This window comes from Cetorhinus maximus, unplaced genomic scaffold, assembly GCF_964194155.1.
Source record: "Cetorhinus maximus unplaced genomic scaffold, sCetMax3.hap1.1 HAP1_SCAFFOLD_1417, whole genome shotgun sequence".
NCBI lineage: Eukaryota > Metazoa > Chordata > Chondrichthyes > Lamniformes > Cetorhinidae > Cetorhinus > Cetorhinus maximus.
In genome coordinates this window covers 51,073-76,969 of record NW_027597358.1, presented here as the reverse complement: position 1 = coordinate 76,969, position 25,897 = coordinate 51,073, and the positions used below count along the sequence as shown (strand labels likewise).

Here is a 25,897-nt window from a genome sequence, read left to right as displayed (position 1 = left end):
TCTTTTTATGGAGCTGAGATCTCTCTGCCAGGCGGGATCAGGGATGCACTCCCGAGATCGGGCTGGTGCCCGTGCGTTGGCAGTGCAAGGGCCAGAGCTGTCTCTGAACGTTACGCTGCTCTCTCAAAACTCCCAGGAATACAAGTCTCACCTGTGCAACCTGCCCTCGGACCGCTGGGCGTAGTTTATTCTTAATTCCATCATCGGATGTGGGCGTCGCTGGCAAGGCCAGCATTTGCTGCCCATCCCTAATTGCCCCCTTGAACTGAGTGGTCTTGCTCGGTCATTTCAGAGGGGTAGTTAAGAGTCGACCACCTGGGTCTGGAGTCACATGTAGGCCGGACCGGGTAAGGACGGCAGATTTCCTTCCCTAAAGGGACATTAGTGAACCAGATGGGTTTTTACAACAATCGATGATAGTTTCATGGTCACCATCACTGAGACTCGCTTTTCATTCTAGACTTACTTTATTAATTGAATTTAAATTCTCCCAGCAGCTGTTGTGGGATATAAGCTTGCGTCGCTGGATCATCAGTCTGGGCGTCTTATCACTAGTCCAGTCCCACTCAAATGAGCCTTCCGAACATGCTTCATACACCAGCTCACCAGTCTTTAGTGAGCTGTGCAGCGAGCGAAATGGGTCTGGTTCTGGCCGCATCCCCAAAGACATCTCTGTGTGAGCTGGCTATGGGAAGGAGACCAACTGGTCAGTCCCCACCCATACCCCACCCTCTCCAACGCGAGCGAGACTTTGCGCTGCTGACCAGAGCGTCTGGAGACCGGGTGGGGGGAACAGAGTGGAAAAGGCAGAGGGAACGTCCGGAGATTGGGGGGGAACGGAGTGGAAAAGGCAGGGGGAACGTCCAGAGATGGGGGGGGATCAGAGTGGAAAAGGCAGGGGGAACGTCCGGAGATGGGGGGGAACGGAGCGGAAAACGCAGGGGAAACGTCCGGAGATGGGGGGAACGGTGTGGAAAAGGCAGGGGGAGTGTCCGGAGATGGGGGGGGAACGGTGTGGAAAAGGCAGGGGGAGTGTCCAGAGACGGGGGGAACGTCCGGAGACGGGGGGAACGGTGTGGAAAAGGCAGGGGGAACGTCCGGAGACGGGGGGAACGGTGTGGAAAAGGCAGGGGAAGTGTCCGGAGACGGGGGGGGAATGGTGTGGAAAAGGCAGGGGGAGTGTCCAGAGACGGGGGGAACGGTGTGGAAAAGGCAGGGGGAGTGTCCGGAAATGGGGGGGGAACGGTGTGGAAAAGGCAGGGGGAACGTCCGGAGACGGGGGGAACGGTGTGGAAAAGGCAGGGGGAGTGTCCGGAGACGGGGGGGGGAATGGTGTGGAAAAGGCAGGGGGAGTGTCCAGAGATGGGGGGAACGGTGTGGAAAAGGCAGGGGGAGTGTCCGGAAATGGGGGGGGAACGGTGTGGAAAAGGCAGGGGGAACGTCCGGAGACAGGGGGAACAGAGTGGAAAAGGCAGGGGGAAAATCAATGACCAAATAGCAGAAAAGAAAGCCCGGTGAAAGATCAGAGTCGAACTCGGGACAACACTGTTGATCTGTGCCCCGCTGTGGTACTCACGAATCAGCCTCTGCACTCACAACGCACGCAGTTCGATCCAGAAGTGACGCACGTACACCCCGGGCATAGTCCATCCTCTCCCGAGACCGACGGATCACCAACAGTAACCGGAGTCTCAAATCCCTTTGTTTGCCTCACAAGCTTGGAGTCTCTCAACAGGTAGAAAATGTTCCCACTTGTCTCTCTCTCTCTCTGTGTAAAGTTATAGAGTCATTATGACATACAGAAGGAGGCCATTCAGCCCATCGAGTTCATGCCTGCACTCTGTAGACAGGCACACGTGCGCACACACACACACAGACGCCTCAAACTAACTCCGAGCTCTGGAAGCAGGAGTGTTGAGCGTAACCCGATTCTAAACAGCGTCGAAGGAAGTTGCTCAGTGATTTCATTGTAGATTTTTTGCTTTTGCAGACAGACAGACAGACAGAGGGAGAGAGAGCAGGTCCACAGAAACCATCCACTGCCAGGCAGCGAGGATTACAGATCGGTTGAAGTTTCAGAGTGCGGGATCGTTCTCGTTGGCGGCCGACTGAGATGGGAGCTTGGTCCGACACACGGGGGTGGGTGTCTTCGCACCCCCCTTCCCCTGGGGGGTGGATCAAACCGCACGGCCCTCTTCCGGGCAGAGGAGGTCGCTGACTCGAACCCCCACCTTGGCCGCCACCAGCACAAAGTTCCTGGGGGAGAACGTGGGGTCGAACAGTGGGATCAACTCGCACTGATAGCCTGCAACGAGGATTGAAAGACAGGCGATTAACAGATTCAACGGAGCTGTGTGTGGGGGAGAGAGAGAGGAACCAGACCCTCTGGTTGGGGGAGGGGGGGTGGTCCTGGACAAGGGACAGAATCTTAAAATGAGAGCCAGGCCGTTCAGGGGTGATGTCAGGAAGCACCAGGCAAAGGGGCGAGGAAATCGAACTCTCTCCCCACAAAGACGCTGTTGAAGTTGGGGGCACTGCGAGGCTCAACTGGAAATGGCAAGATGGAGATGGATAGGATTTTGCTGGTTAAGGGGATGAAAGGTTACAGAACCAAGAAAAGGGACCTGGAGTTAAGATGCACATCTGCCGAGATCTGATTGAATAGCGGGACAAGCTTGAGGGGCTGAATGGCCTCCTCCTGTTCCAGCCCCTCCTCGAGCCTGTTACACAGGAACAGGAGGAGGCCATTCGGCCCTCGAGCCTGTTACACGGGGACAGGAGGAGGTCATTCGGCCCTCGAGCCTGTTACACGGGGACAGGAGGAGGTCATTCGGCCCTCGAGCCTGTTACACAGGAACAGGAGGAGGCCATTCAGCCCCTCGAGCCTGTTACACAGGAACAGGAGGAGGCCATTCAGTCCCTCGAGCCTGTTACACGGGGACAGGAGGAGGTCATTCGGCCCTCGAGCCTGTTACACAGGGACAGGAAGAGGCCATTCAGCCCCTTGAGCTTATTACACAGGAACAGGAGGAGGCCATTCAGCCCCTCGAGTCTGTTACACAGGAACAGGAGGAGGCCATTCAGCCCCTCGAGTCTGTTACACAGGAACAGGAGAAGGCCATTCAGCCCCTCGAGTCTGCTACACAGGAACAGGAGGAGGCCATTTAGCCCCTCGAGCCTTAATTTTGATGGTGGCTATTAGGTCACCCCTCAGGCAGAGAGAAGAGCTGATTTACCTGTGTCCCACGCGCCCCCCCACTCTGATTGACCCCCACCCACTACGCATCCCCACATCCTCCAATTCCACCCATCCCCTACACTCCCCCTCTTCCTCTACGCCCATTCCTCCAATTCCCCCCATCCCCTACGCCCCCCTCCTCCAATTCCCCCCACCCCCCCTCCTTCAATTCCCCCCATCCCCCACCCCCCCTCCTCCAATTCCCCCCACCCCCCCTCCTCCAATTCCCCCCACCCCCCCTCCTCCAATTCCCCCCACCCCCCCTCCTCCAATTCCCCCCACCCCCCCTCCTCCAATTCCCCCCACCCCCCCTCCTCCAATTCCCCCCACCCCCCCTCCTCCAATTCCCCCCACCCCCCCTCCTCCAATTCCCCCCACCCCCCCTCCTCCAATTCCCCCCACCCCCAATTCCCCCCCACCCCCCCTCCTCCAATTCCCCCCCACCCCCCCTCCTCCAATTCCCCCCACCCCCCCTCCTCCAATTCCCCCATCCCCTACGCCCCCTCCTCCAATTCCCCCATCCCCTACGCCCCCTCCTCCAATTCCCCCATCCCCTACGCCCCCTCCTCCAATCCCCCAATCTCCCTTTGCTTCTCACTTTGCTCCTTCAGGTAGAGGACCCGATCCAGGAGGATGAGGGTCTCGATCACCGGGGCCAGCAGCAGGTTCAGGCAGAAGTAGGCCACCACCGTCCTCTCTTGCGCCAGCAGTGACTGCACCTGACTGGCATCCCACTGGTCTCCAGGGTCCAGACCCAGCTTCTGCAGAGCAGCGCGGGCATAGCTGAGGAGAGAAAGTCAGAATCAGTTGTGGCGGGCTGGGGGTGGGGGGGGTGGGGGGAGGGTTAACCTGTACACTCTCAGATTCCCTGTCTCCTCGAGGCGGCTGCTGGTGCCCCTTGGTGGAGGGGGAGGGGGGGAAACCCCAGCCTGGCCTGCCCTCAACAGGCATGCTTGGCCCCAAGAGATTCCCTAGCCCTCGCCCGTCACTGCCCCACCTTCCCTTCCAAGGCAGCGACATCCGAAAGCACTTGTAACTGCTGTCCTACCCACTGATTCAGCCCAGGTTAAGGATGGACGATGGAACTCTGCTAGAGAGAATCAGTAACAGTATTCGATTTTACCAACTGCCTCACCCCCACCCACCTACACCATGCAAAACTCCTCTAAGAGGGGATCTCATTGAGCCGCTGCAGTCCCTGTGGTGTGGGTACACCCGCCGTGCTGTTAGGGAGGGAGTTCCAGGATTTTGACCCAGCGACAGTGAAGGAATGGCCGATATATTTCCCAAGTCAGGATGGCGAGTGGCTCGGAGGGGAACTTCCAGGTGATGGTGTTCCCCATGTGTCTGCTGCCCTTGTCCTACTCGTTGGTAGTGGTCGTGGGTTTGGAAGGTGCTGTCGAAGGAGCCTTGGTGAGTTGCTGCAGTGCATCTTGTAGATGGTACACACACTGCTGCTACTGTGCGTCGATGGTGGAGGGAGTGGATGTTTGTGGATGGGGTGCCGATCAAGCGGGGCTGCTTTGTCCTGGATGGTGTTGAGCTTCTTGAGTGTTGTGGGAGCCGCACTCATCCAGGCAAATGGAGAGTATTCCATCCCACTCCTGACTTGTGCCTTGTAGATGGTGGACAGGCTTTGGGGAGTCAAGAGGTGAGTCACTCGCTGCTGGATTCCCAGCCTCTGACCTGCTCTTGTAGCCACAGTATTTATATGGCTGGTCCAGTTCAGTTTCTGGTCAATGGTAACCCCCAGGATGTTGATTGTGGGGGATTCAGCAATGGCGATGCCATTGAATGTCAAGGGGAGATGGTTGGATTCTCTTGCAGTAACAGAGAATTTTTCCCACAAGGTCTTAATCAGATGTCCATGTATTTCCTGTTCCTTAAACCTGCATTGAAGTCAAAGATAATTCCCAAATATCTAACGGAACAGGTTGTATTGTACAGAGATCCTGTTCCCCCATCTCCCCCTGTACTCGCTGATCTACACTGGCTCCTGATCGGACAACACCTCCGTTTCAAAATATTTGCTCTGTTTTCAAATCCCTCCATGGACTCTTCCCCCTCCCTATCTCTATAATCTCCTCCAGCCCCTACACCCCTCCCTATCTCTGTAACCTCCTCCAGCCCCTACACCCCTCCCTATCTCTGTAACCTCCTCCAACCCCCACACCCCTCCCTATCTCTGTAACCTCCTCCAGGCCCTACACCCCTCCCTATCTCTGTAACCTCCTCCAGCACCTACACCCCTATCTCTGTAACCTCCTCCAGCCCCTACACCCCTCCCTATCTGTAACCTCCTCCAGCCCCTACACCCCTCCCTATCTCTGTAACCTCCTCCAGCCCCTACACCCCTCCCTATCTCTGTAACCTCCTCCAGCCCCTACACCCCTCCCTATCTCTGTAACCTCCTCCAGCCCCTACACCCCTCCCTATCTCTGTAACCTCCTCCAGCCCCTACACCCCTCCCTATCTCTGTAACCTCCTCCAACCCCCACACCCCTCCCTATCTCTGTAACCTCCTCCAGGCCCTACACCCCTCCCTATCTCTGTAACCTCCTCCAGCACCTACACCCCTCCCTATCTCTGTAACCTCCTCCAGCCCCTACACCCCTCCCTATCTGTAACCTCCTCCAGCCCCTACACCCCTCCCTATCTCTGTAACCTCCTCCAGCCCCTACACCCCTCCCTATCTCTGTAACCTCCTCCAGCCCCTACACCCCTCCCTATCTCTGTAACCTCCTCCAGCCCCTACACCCCTCCCTATCTCTGTAACCTCCTCCAGCCCCTACAACCCTCCCTATCTCTGTAACCTCCTCCAGCCCCTACACCCCTCCCTATCTCTGTAACCTGCGCTGTGAATGGGGTGAGTTGCTTGTAAAAAGAGGTTTCTTACTCTCCGAAGGGGAGCAGGTGGGTCTTCTTGGAGGTTTGGACCCCCGGCCTCCTAAGCGAGGGTTTGAGCTGCCTGATGATGGTCTCCAGCACCGCCCGGTAGCAGTGTACCTGCAGCCCAGCGCTCCCCTCCCTCAGCCGGGCGGCGTAGTCCTCGAGGGCGTGGCAGGCCAGTTCGCGGAGCTTGTAGGGCAGCCCGTGTCCCGGGAGCCCCTGGATCCAGGCGCTCATGGGGTACCCGGCCTCGGAGGCCCCACCCCCGGGCGGAGAGGCCGGCTCACCCGCGGTGGTGGAGGTGGTGGTGGTCTTCATGTAGCAGCAGGAGACGGCGGTGATGCCCAGCGCGCTGGGACAGTGAGCAAACTGACGGAGGGTGGCAGGGCCCAGGTCTCCGCAGGCGTGGAGCCCTGTCAGCACGAAGGGGCGCCCCGCCCTCCACCGGCCCCTCTCCCCCTCTCCCTCCCCCTCAGGGCTGCCCTCCGACTCCAGCAGCTGAAGGAAGTCCTCCCACGTCGCCCTGGGGTCCACCCACCCCAGCAGGTGGTGGGGAAGCGGGATCCGGGCAGGCTCCAAGCCCAGGGTCTCTCGGCTCCTCTCGTCGCTCTGCACACGGAGACATTGGTTAAACTCCGGCCAGTTTCTGATACACACGACAAACGGAAACACCCCCCACCCCACCCAAACCACGCCACCCATCCCATACCCCCACCCCACCCAATCCCATACACCCCCCCCACCCAATCCCATACCCCCACCCCACCCAATCCCATACACCCCCCCCACCCAATCCCATACCCCCACCCCACCCAATCCCATACCCCCACCCCACCCAATCCCATACCCCCACCCCACCCAATCCCATACCCACCCCCACCCAATCCCATACCCCCACCCAATCCCATACACCCCCACCCAATCCCATACCCCCCCCACCCAATCCCATACCCCACACCCCCCACCCAATCCCATACCCCACACCCCCCACCCAATCCCATACCCCACACCCCCCACCCAATCCCATACCCCACACCCCCCACCCAATCCCATACCCCCAACCCCCCCCACCCAATCCCATACCCCCAACCCCCCCCAACTCAATCCCATACCCCCCCCCACCCAATCCAATACCCCACACCCCCCACCCAATCCCATACCCCCCCACCCAATCCCATACCCCACACCCCACCCAATCCCATACCCCCCCAGCCCAATCCCCACACCCCCACCCAATCCCATACCCACCCCCTCCCATACCCCCCCCACCCAATCCCACACCCCACCCAATCCCATACCCCCACCCCCCCCACTCAATCCCATACCCCACACCCCCCACCCAATCCCATACCCCACACCCCCCACCCAATCCCATACCCCCCCCCACCAATCCCATACCCCACCCAATCCCATACCCACCCCCACCCCCCAACCCAATCCCATACCCCCCCCCACCAATCCCATACCCCACCCAATCCCATACCCACCCCCACCCCCCAACCCAATCCCATACCCCCCCCCACCCAATCCCATACCCCACACCCCCACCCAATCCCATACCCCCACCCCCACACTCAATCCCATAACCCCCCCCCCACCCAATCCCATACCACCCCCCCACCCAATCCCATACCCCACACCCCCACCCAATCCCACACCCCCCCCACTCAATCCCATACCCCACACCCCCACCCAATCCCATACCCCCACCCCCCCCACACTCAATCCCATACCCCACACCCCCACCCAATCCCATACCCCCACCCCCCCCACACTCAATCCCATACCCCACACCCCCACCCCCCCACCCAATCCCATACCCCCACCACCCCCCCACTCAATCCCATACCCCACACCCCCACCCCCACCCCCCATCCAATCCCATACCACCACCCCACCCAATCCCATACCCCACTCCCCCCGCCACCCAATCCCATACCCCCACCCCCCACCCAATCCCATACCCCCACCCCCCACCCAATCCCATACCCCCACCCCCCACCCAATCCCATACCCCCACCCCCCACCCAATCCCATACCCCCACCCCCGCCACCCAATCCCATACCCCCACCCACCCCACTCCGCCCATCCCACACACCCCCCCCCACCCAGTCCCATACCCCCACCACCCCCCCACTCAATCCCATACCCCACACCCCCACCCCCACCCCCCATCCAATCCCATACCACCACCCCACCCAATCCCATACCCCACTCCCCCCGCCACCCAATCCCATACCCCCACCCCCCACCCAATCCCATACCCCCACCCCCCACCCAATCCCATACCCCCACCCCCCCCACCCAATCCCATACCCCCCCCCCCGCCCAACCCACTCCATCCATTCCATACCCCCCAACCCAGTCCCATACCTCCCCCCCCACCCATACCTCCGCAATCCGCCCACCCCACCCCTAACAGACCCTTTAGATGGGATACAGTTCTATGGCAGCTCGGTAGGGAGACGACGTCTGGCCCGGGAGGGAGACGACGTCTGGCCGGTGTTGCTGCTCATTTGATTAACTCTTTTCCTTCTGCACTGTTTGGGTCCAGTGGGCGAGACTGACCCCCACCCCGCCTCACTCCCTTTCCCCCCACCTCACTCCCATTCCCCCCCCTACCCCCTCACTCCCTTTCCCCCCCTCCCCCCTCACTCCCATTACCACCCCCCCCCCCCCCAACCCCCCACAACTGCCACTCCCTCCCCTACCCCCTCCCCCCTCACTGCCATTCCCCCCCAACTCCCCGTCACGGCCACTCCCTCCCCCACTCCCACCCCCTTCATTTCCCAGCACCATTCACAAAATGCAGCCTTTTCCCAACCTTTGATTTCCTCGCCGCTTCTTTCTTCAGGCTCAGCAGCAGGTCTTTGTCAAACCGCCTGGCCATGGCGACCAGCTCCTCTCCAGCCTCCACCCCAGTAAGATGCAGCCCGTGTCCGAAGGCAAGGTAGCGAGATAGGTGGCCCTGGAGGGGGGAGGTGGGGGGAACACAGGGATGAGTGTGACGACTCAGACCGAGTGCTGCACCTTCGCTGCCTCTCCTCTTGGGAGTTCGACAGCTTGGGTGTGAGCTCAGACAGTGATTGATGGCTGGCTATTCGACTCGGGATGACCTCGCAGGACAGGGGCTGGGAATGGAAACCCAGGCTGATTTTTCCACTTAAAAACTCCGAGGGGGTTTGACAGGGTAGACGCTGAAAGGCTGTTCCCCCACCCCCTCTTGCCAAACGTCTGGCTGGAGAATCTGGAACCCTGGGTCACAGTCTCAGGTTAAGGGGTCGGCCATTCCAGTCTCAAATGAGGAGGGATCTCTTCGCTCAGGAGGGTGGTGGATCCTTGGAATTCTCTACCCCCCACAGAGAGCCGCGGATGCTCAGGTCGTCGAGTAGATTCGAGACCGGGATGGAGAGATTTTCGGGCCCAGAGGGATGGGGCGGGGGAAGTGGAGCTGAGGTTGAAGGTCACCCGCAATGTCGTGGAACGGCAGTGCAGGCTTCGAGGGGGCCGAATGGCCTCCCCCTGTTCTCGTTTCGCATGTTCCCCCTCTTGTCACACAGGAGCTGAGACTTGACTGCCCACCCCACCAAGCATGCCCGCCCTAGCAATTAGTGGCCAGTGCCTGCCATTTCTAGGCCGTGACAGTTTACATAGAAAAAATGCTGACGTGACAACTGAACTATACATTTATATGTATGACATGTATTTGTACATACATAATATATATTTATCTTTGTATAGCTCTTTAAATGTAATGAAACGTCCCAGGGATCTTCACAGGAGAGTTATGAAACATAGTTTGATGCAGAGTTCATGGGAGATCACTAAAAGACGTTAAAGAGTTTTAAGAAGTGTCTTTAAGAGAGGGGCTTGAAGCCATTGCGATTGGGACTTTTTAAAAAAAAAATTCGTTCACAGGAGGTGGGTGTCGCTGGCTAGGCCAGCAGCATTTATTGCCCATCCCTAATTGCCCTTGTTCAGGGGGCATTTGAGAATCAGCCACATCCTTGTGGATCTCGAGGCACGTGTAGGCCAGACCGGGTAAGGAGGGCAGATTCCCCTTTCCCTTCCCTGGAGGGCATCAGTGAGCCAGATGGGGTTTTTTTTAAAACGACAATCGACAATTTTCATCATTAATTCCAGGTTTTTAATTCAATTCAAACTCCACCATCTGCTGGTCCCCAGGGCATTACCCCGGGTCTCTGGATTACTAGTCCAGTGACAATAGCAGTACGCCCCTACCTCCCCCCCGTGACACAGACTGTCAGAATCAGAGCGCCCACAGAGATCTCGGAGGCTGGTGGGGGTTACACAGGGAGAGGAGGGGTGAAGGGGCCCACGGAGGGATTGGAAAACAAGGGCGGGAATTTTAAAATCAGGATGTTGCTTGAGTGGGAGCCAAGCAGGTCAGGGAGCGATAAGGGAACGAGAAATGACTGTAAGTTAAGACAGGGCGTTAGGGTGCGGAGTTGCGATATCATACATTTTTAGGAAATCTGTTCTGAAGGTCGCCTATTCAAAATAAAAAACCCCCTTGGGCCGAGTTTAAAGACTGTTCTCAAAATGGCTCCAGGCTACCAGACAGAAGTGTGGATTTCAATCGCCTTCCTCTTCACTCCCGAGGAGCTCCACCGTAAGGAGCTCCAACCCAGGGCGAGAGAGACAGACAGAACCAGAAGCAAGGAACCTTCTCTCCTCCCTGTGAGCCGGATTCCACCTAAGCCCTCCCGGTAAAGCAACTCTGGCAATTCGACAGTGGAAGCCATCGCAGCTGCACAGTCAATTCTGCAACCTCGACCTTCACTTCACACAGCACAACACCTCAACTTCTAAACACAGCTCAGGGCTTGCACGGAATAGGGACTGATTTAGAATTACGTTTACGAGTAACTGTTTTATCTTAATTTGGAACTAATTGTTGTGTGTGAGCGTGCGTATGCCCGCGTGAGCCGTGCGCGTGTGCCCGTGTGAGCCGTGCGCGTATGCCCACGAGAGTGTGCGTGTGCCCGCGTGAGCCGTGCGCGTGCCCACGAGAGTGTGCGTGTGCCCGCGTGAGCACCCATGCGTGTGCCCGTGAGGTGTGCGTGTGCCCACGTGAGTGCCCACGCCCGCGCGGGGGAGCGTGTGCCCATGTGAGGGAGCGTGTGCCCGCGTGGGGGAGCGTGTGCCCATGTGAGGGAGCGTGTGCCCGCGCGGGGGAGCGTGTGCCCATGTGAGGGAGCGTGTGCCCGCGCGGGGGAGCGTGTGCCCATGTGAGGGAGCGTGTGCCCGCGTGGGGGAGCGTGAGCAAGTGTGTGTCCGCGTGAGCGAGCGTGTCCATGTGAGCGTGTTGGTAACTTCTCTTAAATAACTTCCAGAGCAATAGAGTAAAAAAGAAGTAAAGATTAGTTTAAAAGTTACAAAGGCTTTCTGCTGGGTTATCTTTAAATTGAACCTTTCACTCCACAGGTGAGAAAATACACTCTCTCACACACACACACACTTCACTCTGGGAAAACATCTTTCTAAAAGTCTGTGACACGCGAGGGTTTTGGGTGACCGGAGGGTGGAATGTGGGAGAACCAGCTGGGACAGTCCAGTCTACAGGTAACAAAGGAAACCTCGTTGAAGGTTTCTGAAGCAGGTGGGCTGAGACGGGGGAAGCCGGGCAATGTTACGGAGGTGAAAATAGGCGGTCTCAGTGATGGTGTGGACAGGAGGCCGGAAGCTCATTTCAGGATCAGGTCTCGGACACAGGGTCAATCCCAGAGCGTATGAGGTCTGTTTGTGTGTTACTGTACCTGTCCCGATCCAACATCCACCACATGCTCACAGCCGGTGGCCTCACACAGCTTCTTAACCATCTGCCGGAGAACAGAAAGAGACATTTTAATAACTTGCTGTTCATCTCACTGCGGCTTATAATTCACAGTCTATTGTCCATCCACCAGTTAGTCCAGTAACCGTCTGTACATCTGTCAGCCGAACCCATAATAATACAAATTTTCCACCTCACTGTATGTCATCAAACTACGTTCCAAACGTACATCTCTCTTCAATCTGTGTCCCTCTGGTTACCGACCCTCCTGCCCAGTGGAAACAGTTTCTCCTTATTTACTCTGTCCAAACCCCCTTCCTGATTCCGAACGCCTCAATTCAATCTCCCCCTTAACCTTCTCCGCTCTGAGGAGAACAATCCCAGCTTCTCCCAGTCTCTCCACATGACTGAAGTCCTTCATCCCGGGTCCCATTCAGGGTAAATCTCCCTCCCGCAGCCTCTCCAAGGCCTCGACCTCCTTCCTAAAGTGTGGTGCCCAGGACTGGACACAGTGCCCCAGCTGGGGGCACACCAGTGGTCCTCTGTTTCGAGGAAGGATGTCACTGGATCGGGTCCCAATCCAAACAGAGCCACGTCATCCAGGCCAACGCTCCCTGTGCCAGCTGGGAGGGAGTGCTGCACTGTCCGAGGTGCTGTCTTTCAGGATGAGATGTAGGATCCAGGCCCCAAGGGCCCTCTCGGGCAGATGTAAAGGATTCCCACGGCCTGGGTGGGGTGGCGGGGGTGAGTTCTCCCCCGGTGTCAATATTTATCCCTCAACCAACGTCACTGAAAATGAACAGCATTGGGGTCATCACCACGCTGCCGTTTGTGGGATCTTGCTGTGCGCAAATTGGCTGCCGTGTTTCCTACACTGCAACAGGGGCCAACTACACTGCCAAGAGTACTTCGCCGGCTGTAAATCGCCCCGAGACAAAGGCGCTATAGAATGCAAGGGTTCCTTTCGCATGGCTCATGGCTCAAACCAATGAGGCTGGCTCTTGGCAAACAGGACAGCACATCGGGAAAGTGGAGGTGAGTTAGAAGATCAGCTACGAATGGCGGTGAAGGCTCGAGGGGCCGAATGGCCTCCTCTTGCTCCCGGTTCTTACGAACCCCCTGGAGCAGCCCAACGCCTTAGTTGAGCTCTTCAGGTCAACGGTGTGGACGTTTGGCAGAGGGTCTATGGGCACGACTGTGTCAGCCAATGTTGGAGTCAGGCTGGGATTTACAGCAAACAGTCCACAGAGTCTATTTAGGCAGCGCGCTGCAGCAAACAGTCCACAGAGTCTATTTAGGCAGCGCGCTGCAGCAAACAGTCCACAGAGTCTATTTAGGCAGCGCGCTGCAGCAAACAGTCCACAGAGTCTATTTAGGCAGCGCGCTGCAGCAAACAGTCCACAGAGTCCATAATGAGCACTGCCGGTTATTCACACAGGACCCCCCTCCCCGACCACACGGCTCCCTTCCGCTGACACAGGGGCATCCCCCCTCGGCACCGACATTGCCAGCCGCGCACCCCCCCCCCCCCCCCCCCCACCATTACCGCTCCCAGCCTCCGGATTTCGTGCTGCTTCTTGGGTTTGACGTGCTTCCGGAAGTGGTGGCTCAGCTTCGAGCTCTGGCTCCCGTTGGCCCGGAATTCCTCCGGCCCACCACCCGCCCCCGGCGGAGAGGGCGAGCCACCCCGGGGCTGGCGGGAGAAGGCCAGCGCGTGTGCGGACGCCCGGTACGCCAGCAGTGAGAGTGGCCACACCGACTCCCGCCTGGGAAGAGAGAGAGAGAGAGCACACGGTGAGAAAACAGGTCAGCGGTTTCCTGCCTTGGTACTTTCCCACTCTGACAGGCACTGGCGATGAGTGGGCCTTACCTCACCTCACCTGATTCACCCAAATGGGACGGTTTCTGTAAAGAATTAAGGGCAGTTACTAGCTTACTCACTCAGTTGAGGTGGGGTGTTTATAAGCCGGCAAAACTGTCTTCCACATGGTGTATAGGTCACAAAGGTGACATGACCATTGTCCCAAAATGGATAAGTTTAGATAGATAGAAGAAGCTGTCTGATATTATCCATCTGGGTGAATAAATAGGCAGAGGGTCTTTGGGCCCACTACTGTGTCAGCCAATGTTGGAGTCAGGCTGGGATTTACAGCAAACAGTCCACAGAGTCTATTTAGGCAGCGCGCTGCAGCAAACAGTCCACAGAGTCTATTTAGTCAGCGCGCTGCAACCAACAGTCCACAGAGTCTATTTAGTCAGCGCGCTGCAACCAACAGTCCACAGAGTCTATTTAGACAGCGCGCTGCAGCAAACAGTCCACAGAGTCTATTTAGGCAGCGCGCTGCAGCAAACAGTCCAGAGTCTATTTAGACAGCGCGCTGCAGCAAACAGTCTACAGAGTCTATTTAGACAGTGCGCTGCAGCAAAGAGTGCACAGAGTCTATGTAGGCAGCGCGCTGCAGTAAACAGTCCACAGAGTCTATTTAGTCAGCGCGCTGCAACCAACAGTCCACAGAGTCTATTTAGTCAACGCGCTGCAACCAACAGTCCACAGAGTCTATTTAGTCAACGCGCTGCAACCAACAGTCCACAGAGTCTATTTAGATAGCGCGCTGCAGCAAACAGTCCACATAGTCTATTTAGGCAGCGCGCTGCAGTAAACAGTCCACAGAGTCTATTTTGGCAGCGCGCTGCAGCAAACAGTCCACAGAGTCTATTTAGTCAGCACGCTGCAGCAAACAGTCCACAGAGTCTATTTAGTCAGCGCGCTGTAGCAGTCTACAGAGTCTATTTAGACAGCGCGTTGCAGCAAACAGATTTTGATTACGCTCCTCTGAAGTGCCTCATGACGTTTTTACTACGTTAAAAGCGCTATATAAATCGAAGTCATGGTTGTCTTTTGCTCCGTGTCTGAGACTATTCCTTACCCCATGCAAGGTCCTTGTTCCAGCAGCAATGTTGACATCTGTGGGGTGGTCAGGTTGGATAGTGTCGCCCGCCAGGAACGCGGCACCTTCTCCCACAGGTTTTCACTGAAAAATTCCTAAGGAAACGGGACGGGAGGAAGAGACGGGGTGAGGAGGAGGAGGAGGAATATAGTTTCCAGGGCAACGCTTTGACCAATCAGGGCCAACTTGCCAACAATTTTTTTCATGCAGTATAAATTGTTGCTGTTTGAAATTTGGTATTCTTGCATCTGTCCTGATGAGTCCAAGACGAAAAGCTTCAACAGCAAGCCTCTCTTTACAACAATATGGAAATAGAGTTAGCTGTGATGCATCAACAGATGCGAGGAGAGAGGATAGAATAACACTCTGTTTCATTTCAACGAAACATTCTTGGTCCATACCCCAAAGTGTGTTACACACAAAAGGGGAGGAGGCCATTCAGCCCCTCGAGATCGTTCCACCGCTCAACTGGATCGCGGGGCTGATCTGTATCTTAACTCCGCCCGCCCGCCCCGCTTCCGTAACCCTTAACCCGCTTACCCAACATAAGTCGAACCATCCCTCAAGTCCTGACAAGCGATTCAATCGGCCCGATCGCAGCCCCCCACCTCCACACCAGCCTCAATGGCTTTTCCTGCGGCCTGTGGGTGGAGGGAGTTTGGGGGTGGGGGGGTGTGCGGGAGAGAGTTCCAGCTTTCATTCCCGCCGTGGTTGTTGGCGGTGGGGGGGGGGGGGGGGGGGGGAGTGCTTCCTGACATCACCCCGGAGCCGCGTGCGGCCTCCGTTCAGGAATGAGGTAAGAGGGACCCTGGAAAAGGGTGCAGGAAGCCTCCAGAGGCTGGAGACACCGGGACAACGGGAGAGGGCGAGACACAGCGATACGGGATGAACCGGGTTTGGACGGGCTGGTGGAGTGGGGACTGGGTGATTTCCAGAGGGTTAAGGCATTGGGGACAGAATGTTATCATTTCGGAGTGACCCGGGCGGCCGTACAGCCAAAGCCTGAGAGCCGAGGTGAGAAGATGGTTAAAAACGCACATGGTTTTATAGACCCAAATAAATAAGAGAAACAGAACATTAAAGGCAAGCGATCATAGTGGACTTCGTAAAGCGCCAACTAGGGCCTCAGCTGGGGTATTGTGTCCAATTCTGGACACGACGGTGACGTAGTGGTACTGTCACTGGGCTAGTAATCCAGAGGCCCAGGCTAATGCTCTGGGAGACAGGGGTTCAAATCCCACCCACGGGCAGCTGGTTGACCCTTAACTGCCCCTCTGAAATGGCCGAGTGAGGCCGCTAAAGTTCAAGAGGGGCAATTAGGGAGGGGCAACAAATGCCGGGCCTCGCCCAGCGACGCCCACATCCCGTGAAGGAATCGGGAAAGAGGAACACACGTTAGGGAAAGACGTGGAGGTCTTAGGGGAGGGCGCAGAGGAAGTTTTACGAGAGCGTGACCAATCATCAGTCAAAAGCAGAGGTGGTTGGGAAGGTAGGACTGGAACTCAGGGGTGAGCTAACAAGATGGTGGGAGGTTTTGATAGGGCAGGTAAAAAATAAGACGATTCCCTTTGGCAAAGACGTCCTTGACTAGAAGTCACGGATTGAAAACCATCAGCACAAGGTCGAGAGGGGACACGAGAGCTATTCTTTCTCAGTCAGAGAGGTGTCAGAATGTGGAATGTTTGGTCTCAGGCTGAGGTGGAATCTGATTCTATCCATCACTTCAAGAGGGACTGGAGCTGGACGAGAGGTGGCTGAGAGGGTTGGACAGGCGGGGGTGTGGGACCAGACAGTTTTCTCCCCCATGTCTCATGCACGGTCACTCAGCACCGCGGCAGCAAGATACTGAGAACTGAAAATACTCATTCAAATCTCTCCATGTCTCCATCCCTACATCATAAACTCCTCCAGCCCCCTACACCCCTCCCTATCTCTGTCACCTCCTCCAGCCCCTACGCCCCTCCCTATCTCTGTAACCTCCTCCAGTCCCTACACCCCTCGCTATCTCTGTAACCTCCTCCAGCCCCTACACCCCTCCCTATCTCTGTAATCTCCTCCAGCACCTACACGCCTCCCTATCTCTGTAACCTCCTCCAGCCCCTACACCCCTCCCTATCTCTGTAACCTCCTCCAGCCCCTACACCCCTCCCTATCTCTGTAACCTCCTCCAGCCCCTACGCCCCTCCCTACCTCTGTAACCTCCTATGCCCCTCCCTATCTCTGTAACCTCCTCCAGCCCCTACGCTCCTCCCTATCTCTGTAACCTCCTCCAGCCCCCACACCCCTCCCTATCTCTGTAACCTCCTCCAGCCCCTACACCCCTCCCTATCTCTGTAACCTCCTCCAGCCCCTACACCCCTCCCTATCTCTGTAACGTCCTCCAGCCCCTACACCCCTCCCTTTCTCTGTAACCTCCTCCAGCCTCTACGCCCCTCCCTATCTCTGTAACCTCCTCCAGCCCCTACACCACTCCCTATCTCTGTAACCTCCTCCAGCCCCTACACCCCTCCCTATCTCTGTAACCTCCTCCAGCCCCTACACCCCTCCCTATCTCTGTAACCTCCTCCAGCCCCTACACCCCTCCCTATCTCTGTAACCTCCTCCAGCCCCTACACCCCTCCCTATCTCTTTAACCTCCTCCAGCCCCTACAACCCTCCGAGATCTCTGCACTCCTCCAATTCCGGCCTCTTGCCCATCCCCCGATTCCCATCGCTCCGCCGTTGGAGGCCGTGCCTTCAGCTGCCTGGGGGGACCCTGAGCTCTGGAATTCACTCCCTCAACCTCTTCCTCTCCTTCCCTTAACACCGTGCAGTTGGTCACTTTTCCTTATATATCTCCTTGCGTGGCTTAGGGTCACATTTTTGACAATGCTTCTGTGAAGCTCCATACGGCATTTGACTACACTGATGGCGCTATGTAAATGCGATCCTTGTTCCACACACTAAGCTTAGGGGAGCAGCATCAAAGAGACCAACGACGGAATCTAAGAGAAGTTCCACTACTCACCACAACTGATGCCAACTTACTATCACGTAGGTATCCAGCATGTGTGAATAGGTGGAAAGCAGGCGCACGATGTCCACAGCTCTCTGCTTCTGCTGCTCAAAGAGCCGCTGCTGAGCCTCGCCTACTGGCATCCCTGAGTCCGATCAGTGGCAGAGAGAACACTGAGGGGAGAAAAGAGGAGACAAAATCAACTCATCAGAAAATCCACAGCAACACGGCCAGTACTGAGGGAGTGCCGCACTGTCGGAGGGTCAGTACTGAGGGAGCGCCGCACTGTCGGAGGGTCAGTACTGAGGGAGCGCCGCACTGTCGGAGGGGCAGTACTGAGGGAGTGCCGCACTGTCGGAGGGTCAGTACTGAGGGAGCGCCGCACTGTCGGAGGGTCAGTGCTGAGGGAACGCCGCACTGTCGGAGGGTCAGTGCTGAGGGAGTGCCGCACTGTCGGAGGGGCAGTACTGAGGGAATGCCGCACTGTCGGAGGGTCAGTACTGAGGGAGCGCCGCACTGTCGGAGGGTCAGTACTGAGGGAGTGCCGCACTGTCGGAGGATCAGTACTGAGGGAGCGCCGCACTGTCGGAGGGTCAGTGCTGAGGGAGCGCCGCACTGTCGGAGGGTCAGTACAGAGGGAGTGCCGCACTGTCGGAGGGTCAGTACTGAGGGAGGGCCGCACTGTCGGAGGGTCAGTACTGAGGGAGGGCCGCACTGTCGGAGGGTCAGTACAGAGGGAGTGCCGCACTGTCGGAGGGTCAGTACTGAGGGAGGGCCGCACTGTCGGAGGGTCAGTACTGAGGGAGTGCCGCACTGTCGGAGGGTCAGTACTGAGGGAGGGCCGCACTGTCGGAGGGTCAGTACAGAGGGAGTGCCGCACTGTCGGAGGGTCAGTACTGAGGGAGCGCGGCACTGTCGGAGGGTCAGTGCTGAGGGAGTGCCGCACTGTCGGAGGGTCAGTACTGAGGGAGTGCCGCACTGTCGGAGGGTCAGTACTGAGGGAGCGCCGCACTGTCGGAGGGTCAGTACTGAGGGAGTGCCGCACTGTCGGAGGGTCAGTACAGAGGGAGTGCCGCACTGTCGGAGGGTCAGTACTGAGGGAGCGCCGCACTGTCGGAGGGTCAGTACTGAGGGAGAGCCGCACTGTCGGAGGGTCAGTGCTGAGGGAGTGCCGCACTGTCGGAGGGTCAGTGCTGAGGGAGCGCCGCCCTGTCGGAGGGTCAGTACTGAGGGAGCGCCGCACTGTCGGAGGGTCAGTACTGAGGGAGTGCCGCACTGTCGGAGGGTCAGTACTGAGGGAGCGCGGCACTGTCGGTGTTTCTCACCCTCGGTTGCTGCTCCTGAGTCTGGGGTCCGCCCGCGCTCTGATTGGCCGGAGCTGCCCTCCAGGAGGCGGGGTTTCCGCCCCGCGCCGGGAGGAAGTCCCGCCTCCCGCCTCGCGCATACCCGCCAATCAGCGCCGGCCGTCGTGACCCCGGAAGTGGCCTCTCCGCCCTGCCCCCGGCGCTGACCCCGGAAGTTATCGCTGGAGCCTGAGGCCTCGTGGCGGCTTGTGATCCAGGAGCCCGGGTGAGAGAGAGAGAGAGAGAGGGACCCGGGGATTGGGCTTCAAATACCTTCACTCACACACCGGGGGGGCTGAGGCCTTCCGCAGTTCAACAGCCACTCCTCAACCTAGGGCCAGGCTGCCTGTGATGCCTTCCACAGTCCAACAGCCACCCATCAACACAGGGCCAGGCTGCCTGTGATGCCTTCCACAGTCCAACAGCCACCCCACAACCCAGGCTGCCTGTGATGCCTTCCACAGTCCAACAGCCCACCCCCTCGCTGATTGGTGGTCCACCTGGCTCATTAGCCGCCTGGACTGACTGTGATGCCCTCTACAGTCCAACAGCCCCACCTGCCAGGCAGCTGGCTGTGATGCCTCACCTGCTGCAATAGCCCGCCCTGCGCTCAACCCTGGGCATGCTGGGTCTGATGCCTTACCTGGTGCAAGAGCCACCTGGACCGGCCGTGGTGCCCTCCGCTGTCCAGTAGCCCACCCTTTCTCAATGGTGGCAGGCTGGGTGTGATGCCCCACGAGGTACCTTAGCCATCTGGACTGGGAGTGATGCCCTCCGCAAGGTCCAGTCATTCCCCCCCCCACCAACCTGAAGCCCTCCTCCAACATTGGGGAAGTCACTGGGAGGCTTCACTTGGTAACAGTCACCAGTTAACAGTGGATTGGCTGTAATGCCCTACACAGTTCAATAGCCCTGCCTATATCTACAGGAGGGGCTGTTTTCTCGGACGTGTGGGAGCCCATTTCCAGCGGTGTGTGGGTGAAGGGGAACCAGGTCTGCAATGCCTCCCGTTATTCAATATGCTTCCTGAGCAACAGCTGGGGTGACTGTGCCTCAGGTACTTGGCATGTGAGGTTTCGGGGCGGGGAATGTAGGGGGAGAACCGGACTTAAATCATGATGCCTCCTGCAGTTGAACATGCCACTTGGCTCAGATGTGCTGGACAGCTGTTCCATGACTAGGGGCAACACCCCAGGGGTAGGGTGTGGAACTGGGTTAGGGAGGATTTGCGGGTGAATGAAGAGGGTTAGTATCTGTCATTTGGAAGAACATTAGCTCAGACCTAATCCTGTGAGTTCAAGCCTCGCTCCAGGAACTCTGGCGCAAAATCCCACTGACAATCCCAGTGTCAGTAGTGAGCGCCGTGCTGTTGGAAGGTCATTACTGAGAGAGTGCTGTACGATTGGAGGGTCAGTGCTGAGGGAGTGCTGCACAGTCGGAGGGCTCAGTACTGAGGGAGCGCCGTGCTGTTGGAAGGTCATTACTGAGAGAGTGCTGTACGATTGGAGGGTCAGTGCTGAGGGAGTGCTGCACAGTCGGAGGGCTCAGTACTGAGGGAGCGCCGTGCTGTTGGAAGGTCATTACTGAGAGAGTGCTGTACGATTGGAGGGTCAGTGCTGAGGGAGTGCTGCACAGTCGGAGGGCTCAGTACTGAGGGAGCGCCGCGCTGTTGGAAGGTCAGTTCTGAGAGAGAGCTGTACGATTGGAGGGTCAGTGCTGAGGGAGTGCTGCCCAGTTGGAGGGCTCAGTACTGAGGGAGTGCTGCACTGTTGGAGCGTCAGTACTGAGAGAGTGCTGTACGGTTGGAGGGTCAGTGCTGAGGGAGTGCTGCACATTCGGAGAGTCAGTGCTGAGGGAGCGCTGCACTGTCAGAAGGCTCAGTACTGAGGGAGCACCGCACTGTTGGAGGGTTAATACTGAGGGAGTGCCATACAGTCGGAGGGTCAGTGATGAGGGAGCGCTGCACTGTTGGAGGGTCAGTACTGAGGGAGCACTGCACTGTCGGAGGGTCAGTACTGAAAGAGCGCTGCACTGTCGGAGGGTCAGTATTGAGGGAGCGCCGCACTGTCGGAGGGAGTGCCATAATGTCGGAGGGTCAGTTATGTGGGAGTGCCACACTGTTGGAGGGGTCAGTGATGAGGGAGCGCTGCACTGTCAGAGGGCCAGTACTGAGGGAGTGCCGCACGCTTGGAGTGGTCAGTACTGAGGGAGCGCCGCATTGTCGGAGGGGTCAGTACTGAGGGAGTGCTGCACTGTCGGAGGGTCAGTGCTGAGGGAATGCCTCACTGTCGGAGGGTCAGTGCTGAGGGAGTGCCTCACTGTCGGAGGGTCAGTGATGAGGGAGCGCTGCACTGTCAGAGGGTCAGTACTGAGGGAGCGCCACACTTTCGGAGGGTCAGTATTGAGGGAGCGCCGCACTGTCGGAAGACTCAGTACTGAGGGAGCACCACACTGTTGGAGGGTTGATACTGAGGGAGTGCCGCACTGTCAGAGGGTCAGTGATGAGGGAGCGCCGCACTGTCGGAGGGTCAGTATTGAGGGAGTGCCGCACTGTCGGAGGGTCAATACTGAGGAGCACTGCATTTTCGGAGGGTCAGTACTGAGGAGCGCCGCACTGTCGGAGGGCCAGTACTGAGGGAGTGTCGCTCTGTCGGAGGGCCAGTACTGAGGGAGTGTCGCTCTGTCGGAGGGTCGGTACTGAGGGAGTGCCGCACTGTCAGAGGGGTCAGTACTGAGGGAGCGCCGCACTGTCGGAGGGTCAGTACTGAGGGAGCGCCGCACTGTCGGAGGGTCAGTACTGAGGGAGCGCCGCACTGTCGGAGGGTCAGTACTGAGGGAGCGCCGCACTGTCGGAGGGTCAGTACTGAGGGAGCGCCGCACTGTCGGAGGGTCAGTACTGAGGGAGCGCCGCACTGTCGGAGGGTCAGTACTGAGGGAGCGCCGCACTGTCGGAGGGTCAGTACTGAGGGAGCGCCGCACTGTCGGAGGGTCAGTACTGAGGGAGCGCCGCACTGTCGGAGGGTCAGTACTGAGGGAGCGCCGCACTGTCGGAGGGTCAGTACTGAGGGAGCGCCGCACTGTCGGAGGGTCAGTACTGAGGGAGCGCCGCACTGTCGGAGGGTCAGTACTGAGGGAGCGCCGCACTGTCGGAGGGTCAGTACTGAGGGAGTGCCGCACTGTCGGAGGGTCAGTACTGAGGGAGCGCCGCACTGTCGGAGGGTCAGTACTGAGGGAGCGCCGCACTGTCGGAGGGTCAGTACTGAGGGAGCGCCGCACTGAGGTGCCATCTCTCAGATGAAACATTAATTGGAGTTCTGTCTGCCCTCTCAGGTGGATGTAAAAGATCTAACGGCCACAATTGGAAGAAAGTGGGGGAGGGGTTGGGTGGGGGGGAGGGTGTAGAATCCTTGGGGCAGTGTGAGGTCAGAATAGAGGTGAACGCTCACAATGGCTATATATGATGGTCAGACAGTCCCCCCACTCACTCTCTGTGCATAAGGGACACCGTGTTGAAACCCGGCTCTTCCCCAGCACGTGTGCGACTGCATGGCAACCATTGTGAGGGGGCTGGGGCTGCATGTACAGCGCCTCTGCAGCTTGCTCAATCCCCTCCGGTCGGCAGCCGCTGTGAGGGTGGGCTGTGCGCGCGCAGCTCCCCTGGTCGAATTTCCAGCCCCCGTGCTGCGTTACCTGGCCTCGGTCGAGCATCGTTGCGTTTGGCCTACTGCTGGTCTTGGGCGGGGTGAGTGTGGACTTGAGGGAATTGGAAGGGGGCGGAGGCGGGGGTATGCTGATCAGGATCAGTGTGGAGTGACTCGGGCTGCTTGGGAAAGTCAGTGTTCTTTTCCCTCTCAATGTGTCGGCTGCAGGACCTGATAGAGGTCAAGGTGGACTTGTGTATGGAAAGACCAGAGCTTTATCCTTTCATGGGATGTGGGTTTTCAGCACTTGTCGCCCACCCTGAAACTGAGCTGTTTGATCAGGGGCGGAGGACATTGCTGTGGGTCTGGAGTCACATGTAGGCCAGACTGGGTAAGGACGGCAGATTTCCTTCCCTAAAGGGGGCATGAGTGACCCAGATTTTTATGGTCACCAACTAGCTTTCAATTTCAGATTTTAATTAATTGAATTTAAATTCCACCGGCTGCCCTGGGTGTGATTTGAACCCGGGTCATTACCAGTATGCCACCATCTCCCTATAGTCCGAGCCCGACATATACACCTGATAAAGCCCGGGGCTGCTGTATGTGCTGAGAGGTGCACTAAAGCTGGGGGAGACCCCTGCAGAGGCTCACTGAGCAAGGGACACTACTGCAGCCCCTCCCACACTGATCACTGGGGAAAGCGTCGAGGCTGTGTCTGACTGTGTGTGTGTGTCTGACTGTGTGTGTGTGTCTGACTGTGTGTGTGTGTCTGACTGTGTGTGTGTGTCTGACTGTGTGTGTGTCTGACTGTGTGTGTGTCTGACTGTGTGTGTGTCTGACTGTGTGTGTGTCTGACTGTGTGTGTGTCTGACTGTGTGTGTGTGTGTCTGACTGTGTGTGTGTGTGTCTGACTGTGTGTGTGTGTGTCTGAGTGTGTGTGTGTGTGTGTGAGTCTGACTGTGTGAGTCTGACTGTGTGTGTGTGAGTCTGACTGTGTGTGTGAGAGTCTGACTGTGTGTGTGTGAGAGTCTGACTGTGTGTGTGTGAGAGTCTGACTGTGTGTGTGTGAGAGTCTGACTGTGTGTGTGTGAGAGTCTGACTGTGTGTGTGTGTGAGTCTGACTGTGTGTGTGTGAATCTGACTGTGTGTGTGTGTGAGTCTGACTGTGTGTGTGTGTGAGTCTGACTGTGTGTGTGTGTGAGTCTGACTGTGTGTGTGTGTGTGAGTCTGACTGTGTGTGTGTGTGTGAGTCTGACTGTGTGTGTGTGTGTGAGTCTGACTGTGTGTGTGTGTGTGAGTCTGACTGTGTGTGTGTGTGTGAGTCTGACTGTGTGTGTGTGTGTGAGTCTGACTGTGTGTGTGTGTGTGAGTCTGACTGTGTGTGTGTGTGTGAGTCTGACTGTGTGTGTGTGTGTGAGTCTGACTGTGTGTGTGTGTGTGAGTCTGACTGTGTGTGTGTGTGTGAGTCTGACTGTGTGTGTGCTGAAACATGTGTTGTAAATATAACCTGTAATTGTAGTGCGGCACCTCCGTATGCCACAAACTGTATTAACAGAAATCGAGCCAGTACATGTTAAATCTGAACAGTTATGTCATTTATTTTTACAAAGTTTATTTAGAAATTTTTAAGAATTCAGGGGAAACTTCTTTACCCCCGAGAGTGGGGAGAATGTAGAACTCGCTCCCACATTCTTTCAAATTTTAAAAATTCATATATGGGATGTGAGTGTCGACTAGGCCACCATATATTGCCCATCCCTAATTGCCCCTTGAGAAGGTGGTGGTGAGCTGCCTTCTTGAACCACTGTGGGTACACCCACCGTGCTGTTAGGGAGGATTTGGAATCAGCAACAGTGAAGGAACAGCCGATATATTTCCAAGTCAGGGTGGTGAAGGGCTTGGAGGGGAACTTCCAGGTGGTGGTGTTCCCCATGTGTCTGCTGCCCTTGTCCTTCTAGGTGGTAGAGGTGGTGGGTTTGGAAGGGCCAATCAAGCGGGGCTGCTTTGTCCTGGATGGTGTCGAGCTTCTTGAGTGTTGTGGGAGCTGCACTCATCCAGGCAAGTGGGGAGTATTCCATCCCACTCCTGACTTGTGCCTTGTAGATGGTGGACAGGCTTTGGGGAGTCAGGAAGTGAGTTACTCTCCGCAGGATTCCCAGCCTCTGACCTGCTCTTGTAGCCACAGTATTTATATGGGTGGTCCAGTTCAGCTTCTGGTCAAGGGTATTCAAGAGAGAAAGGATTAGAAGGATGTGGTGATGGGGTGAGATGAAGAGGGGGTGGAAATTTCTGTTTAAGTTGTGGCGCATTCATTGTATTTACAACATAAAGCCTTTCTGCTCCGTGCTTGTGTTCCTGCTCCACATGAGCCTCCTCCCACCCCCTTCTTCATCTTCCCCCATCACCATATCCTTCTATTCCTTTCTCCCTCGTGTGTTTATCCAGCTTCCCCCCTTCAATCCATCTCTGCGATTCACCTCGACCACTCCCCGCGGGAGCGCGTCCCACGTTCCCCCCGCGGGAGCGAGTCCCACGTTCCCCCCGTGGGAGCGAGTCCCACGTTCCCCCCGCGGGAGCGCGTCCCACGTTCCCCCCGCGGGAGCGCGTCCCACGTTCCCCCCGCGGGAGCGAGTCCCACGTTCCCCCCGTGGGAGCGCGTCCCACGTTCCCCCCGCGGGAGCGCGTCCCACGTTCCCCCCACTCCCCGCGGGAGCGCGTCCCACGTCCTCCCCACTCTCTGGGTGAAGTAGTTTCTCTTGAATCCCCCATCGGATTTATCAGTGAGTGTCTTATATTGATGGCCCCCCTAGTTCTGGTCTCCCCTCCCCTCCCGACAAGTAGTCTCCGTCGACCCTATCGAAACCCTTTCAGAATTTTAAAGCCCTCGATCGGGTCACCCCCCCACCCTCCTCAGCCTCCTCTTCCCTAGAGCAAAGCGTTTGGTGTTTCCAGGTGGCCGGGGCCCTCTCCGTTCTGACCTCCCCACGTTTCTGCCCCGATTTCAGGTGTCGAAATGGCTGCTGTTGGTCTCTGACGGTCGGG

The 25,897-nt window shown here is 57.4% G+C and overlaps 1 protein-coding gene across 3 annotated transcripts; it reads right to left on the bottom strand.

The window, feature by feature from the left end:
* Nucleotides 1-1,986: 1,986 nt before the first annotated feature.
* mettl25b (methyltransferase like 25B) lies at nt 1,987-19,530 on the bottom strand. Of its 3 annotated transcripts, XM_078536680.1 has the most exons (9): nt 19,380-19,530; nt 17,901-18,041; nt 14,853-14,968; nt 13,472-13,691; nt 11,909-11,971; nt 8,953-9,096; nt 6,135-6,736; nt 3,837-4,021; nt 1,987-2,305 (listed from the first exon to the last, which is right to left on the bottom strand). In XM_078536680.1, exons 2-9 carry the CDS (start codon nt 18,009-18,011, stop codon nt 2,178-2,180), a joined length of 1,569 nt encoding a protein of 522 aa, XP_078392806.1. In that variant the 5' UTR covers nt 18,012-18,041; nt 19,380-19,530; the 3' UTR covers nt 1,987-2,177. The 3 variants fall into 3 exon arrangements, with proteins under 3 accessions (XP_078392806.1, XP_078392805.1, XP_078392807.1); XM_078536679.1 differs by lacking the exon at nt 19,380-19,530 and having other exon boundaries at nt 17,901-18,473; XM_078536681.1 differs by lacking the exon at nt 19,380-19,530 and having other exon boundaries at nt 17,881-18,012.
* Between the last annotated feature and the right edge of the window lie 6,367 nt (nt 19,531-25,897).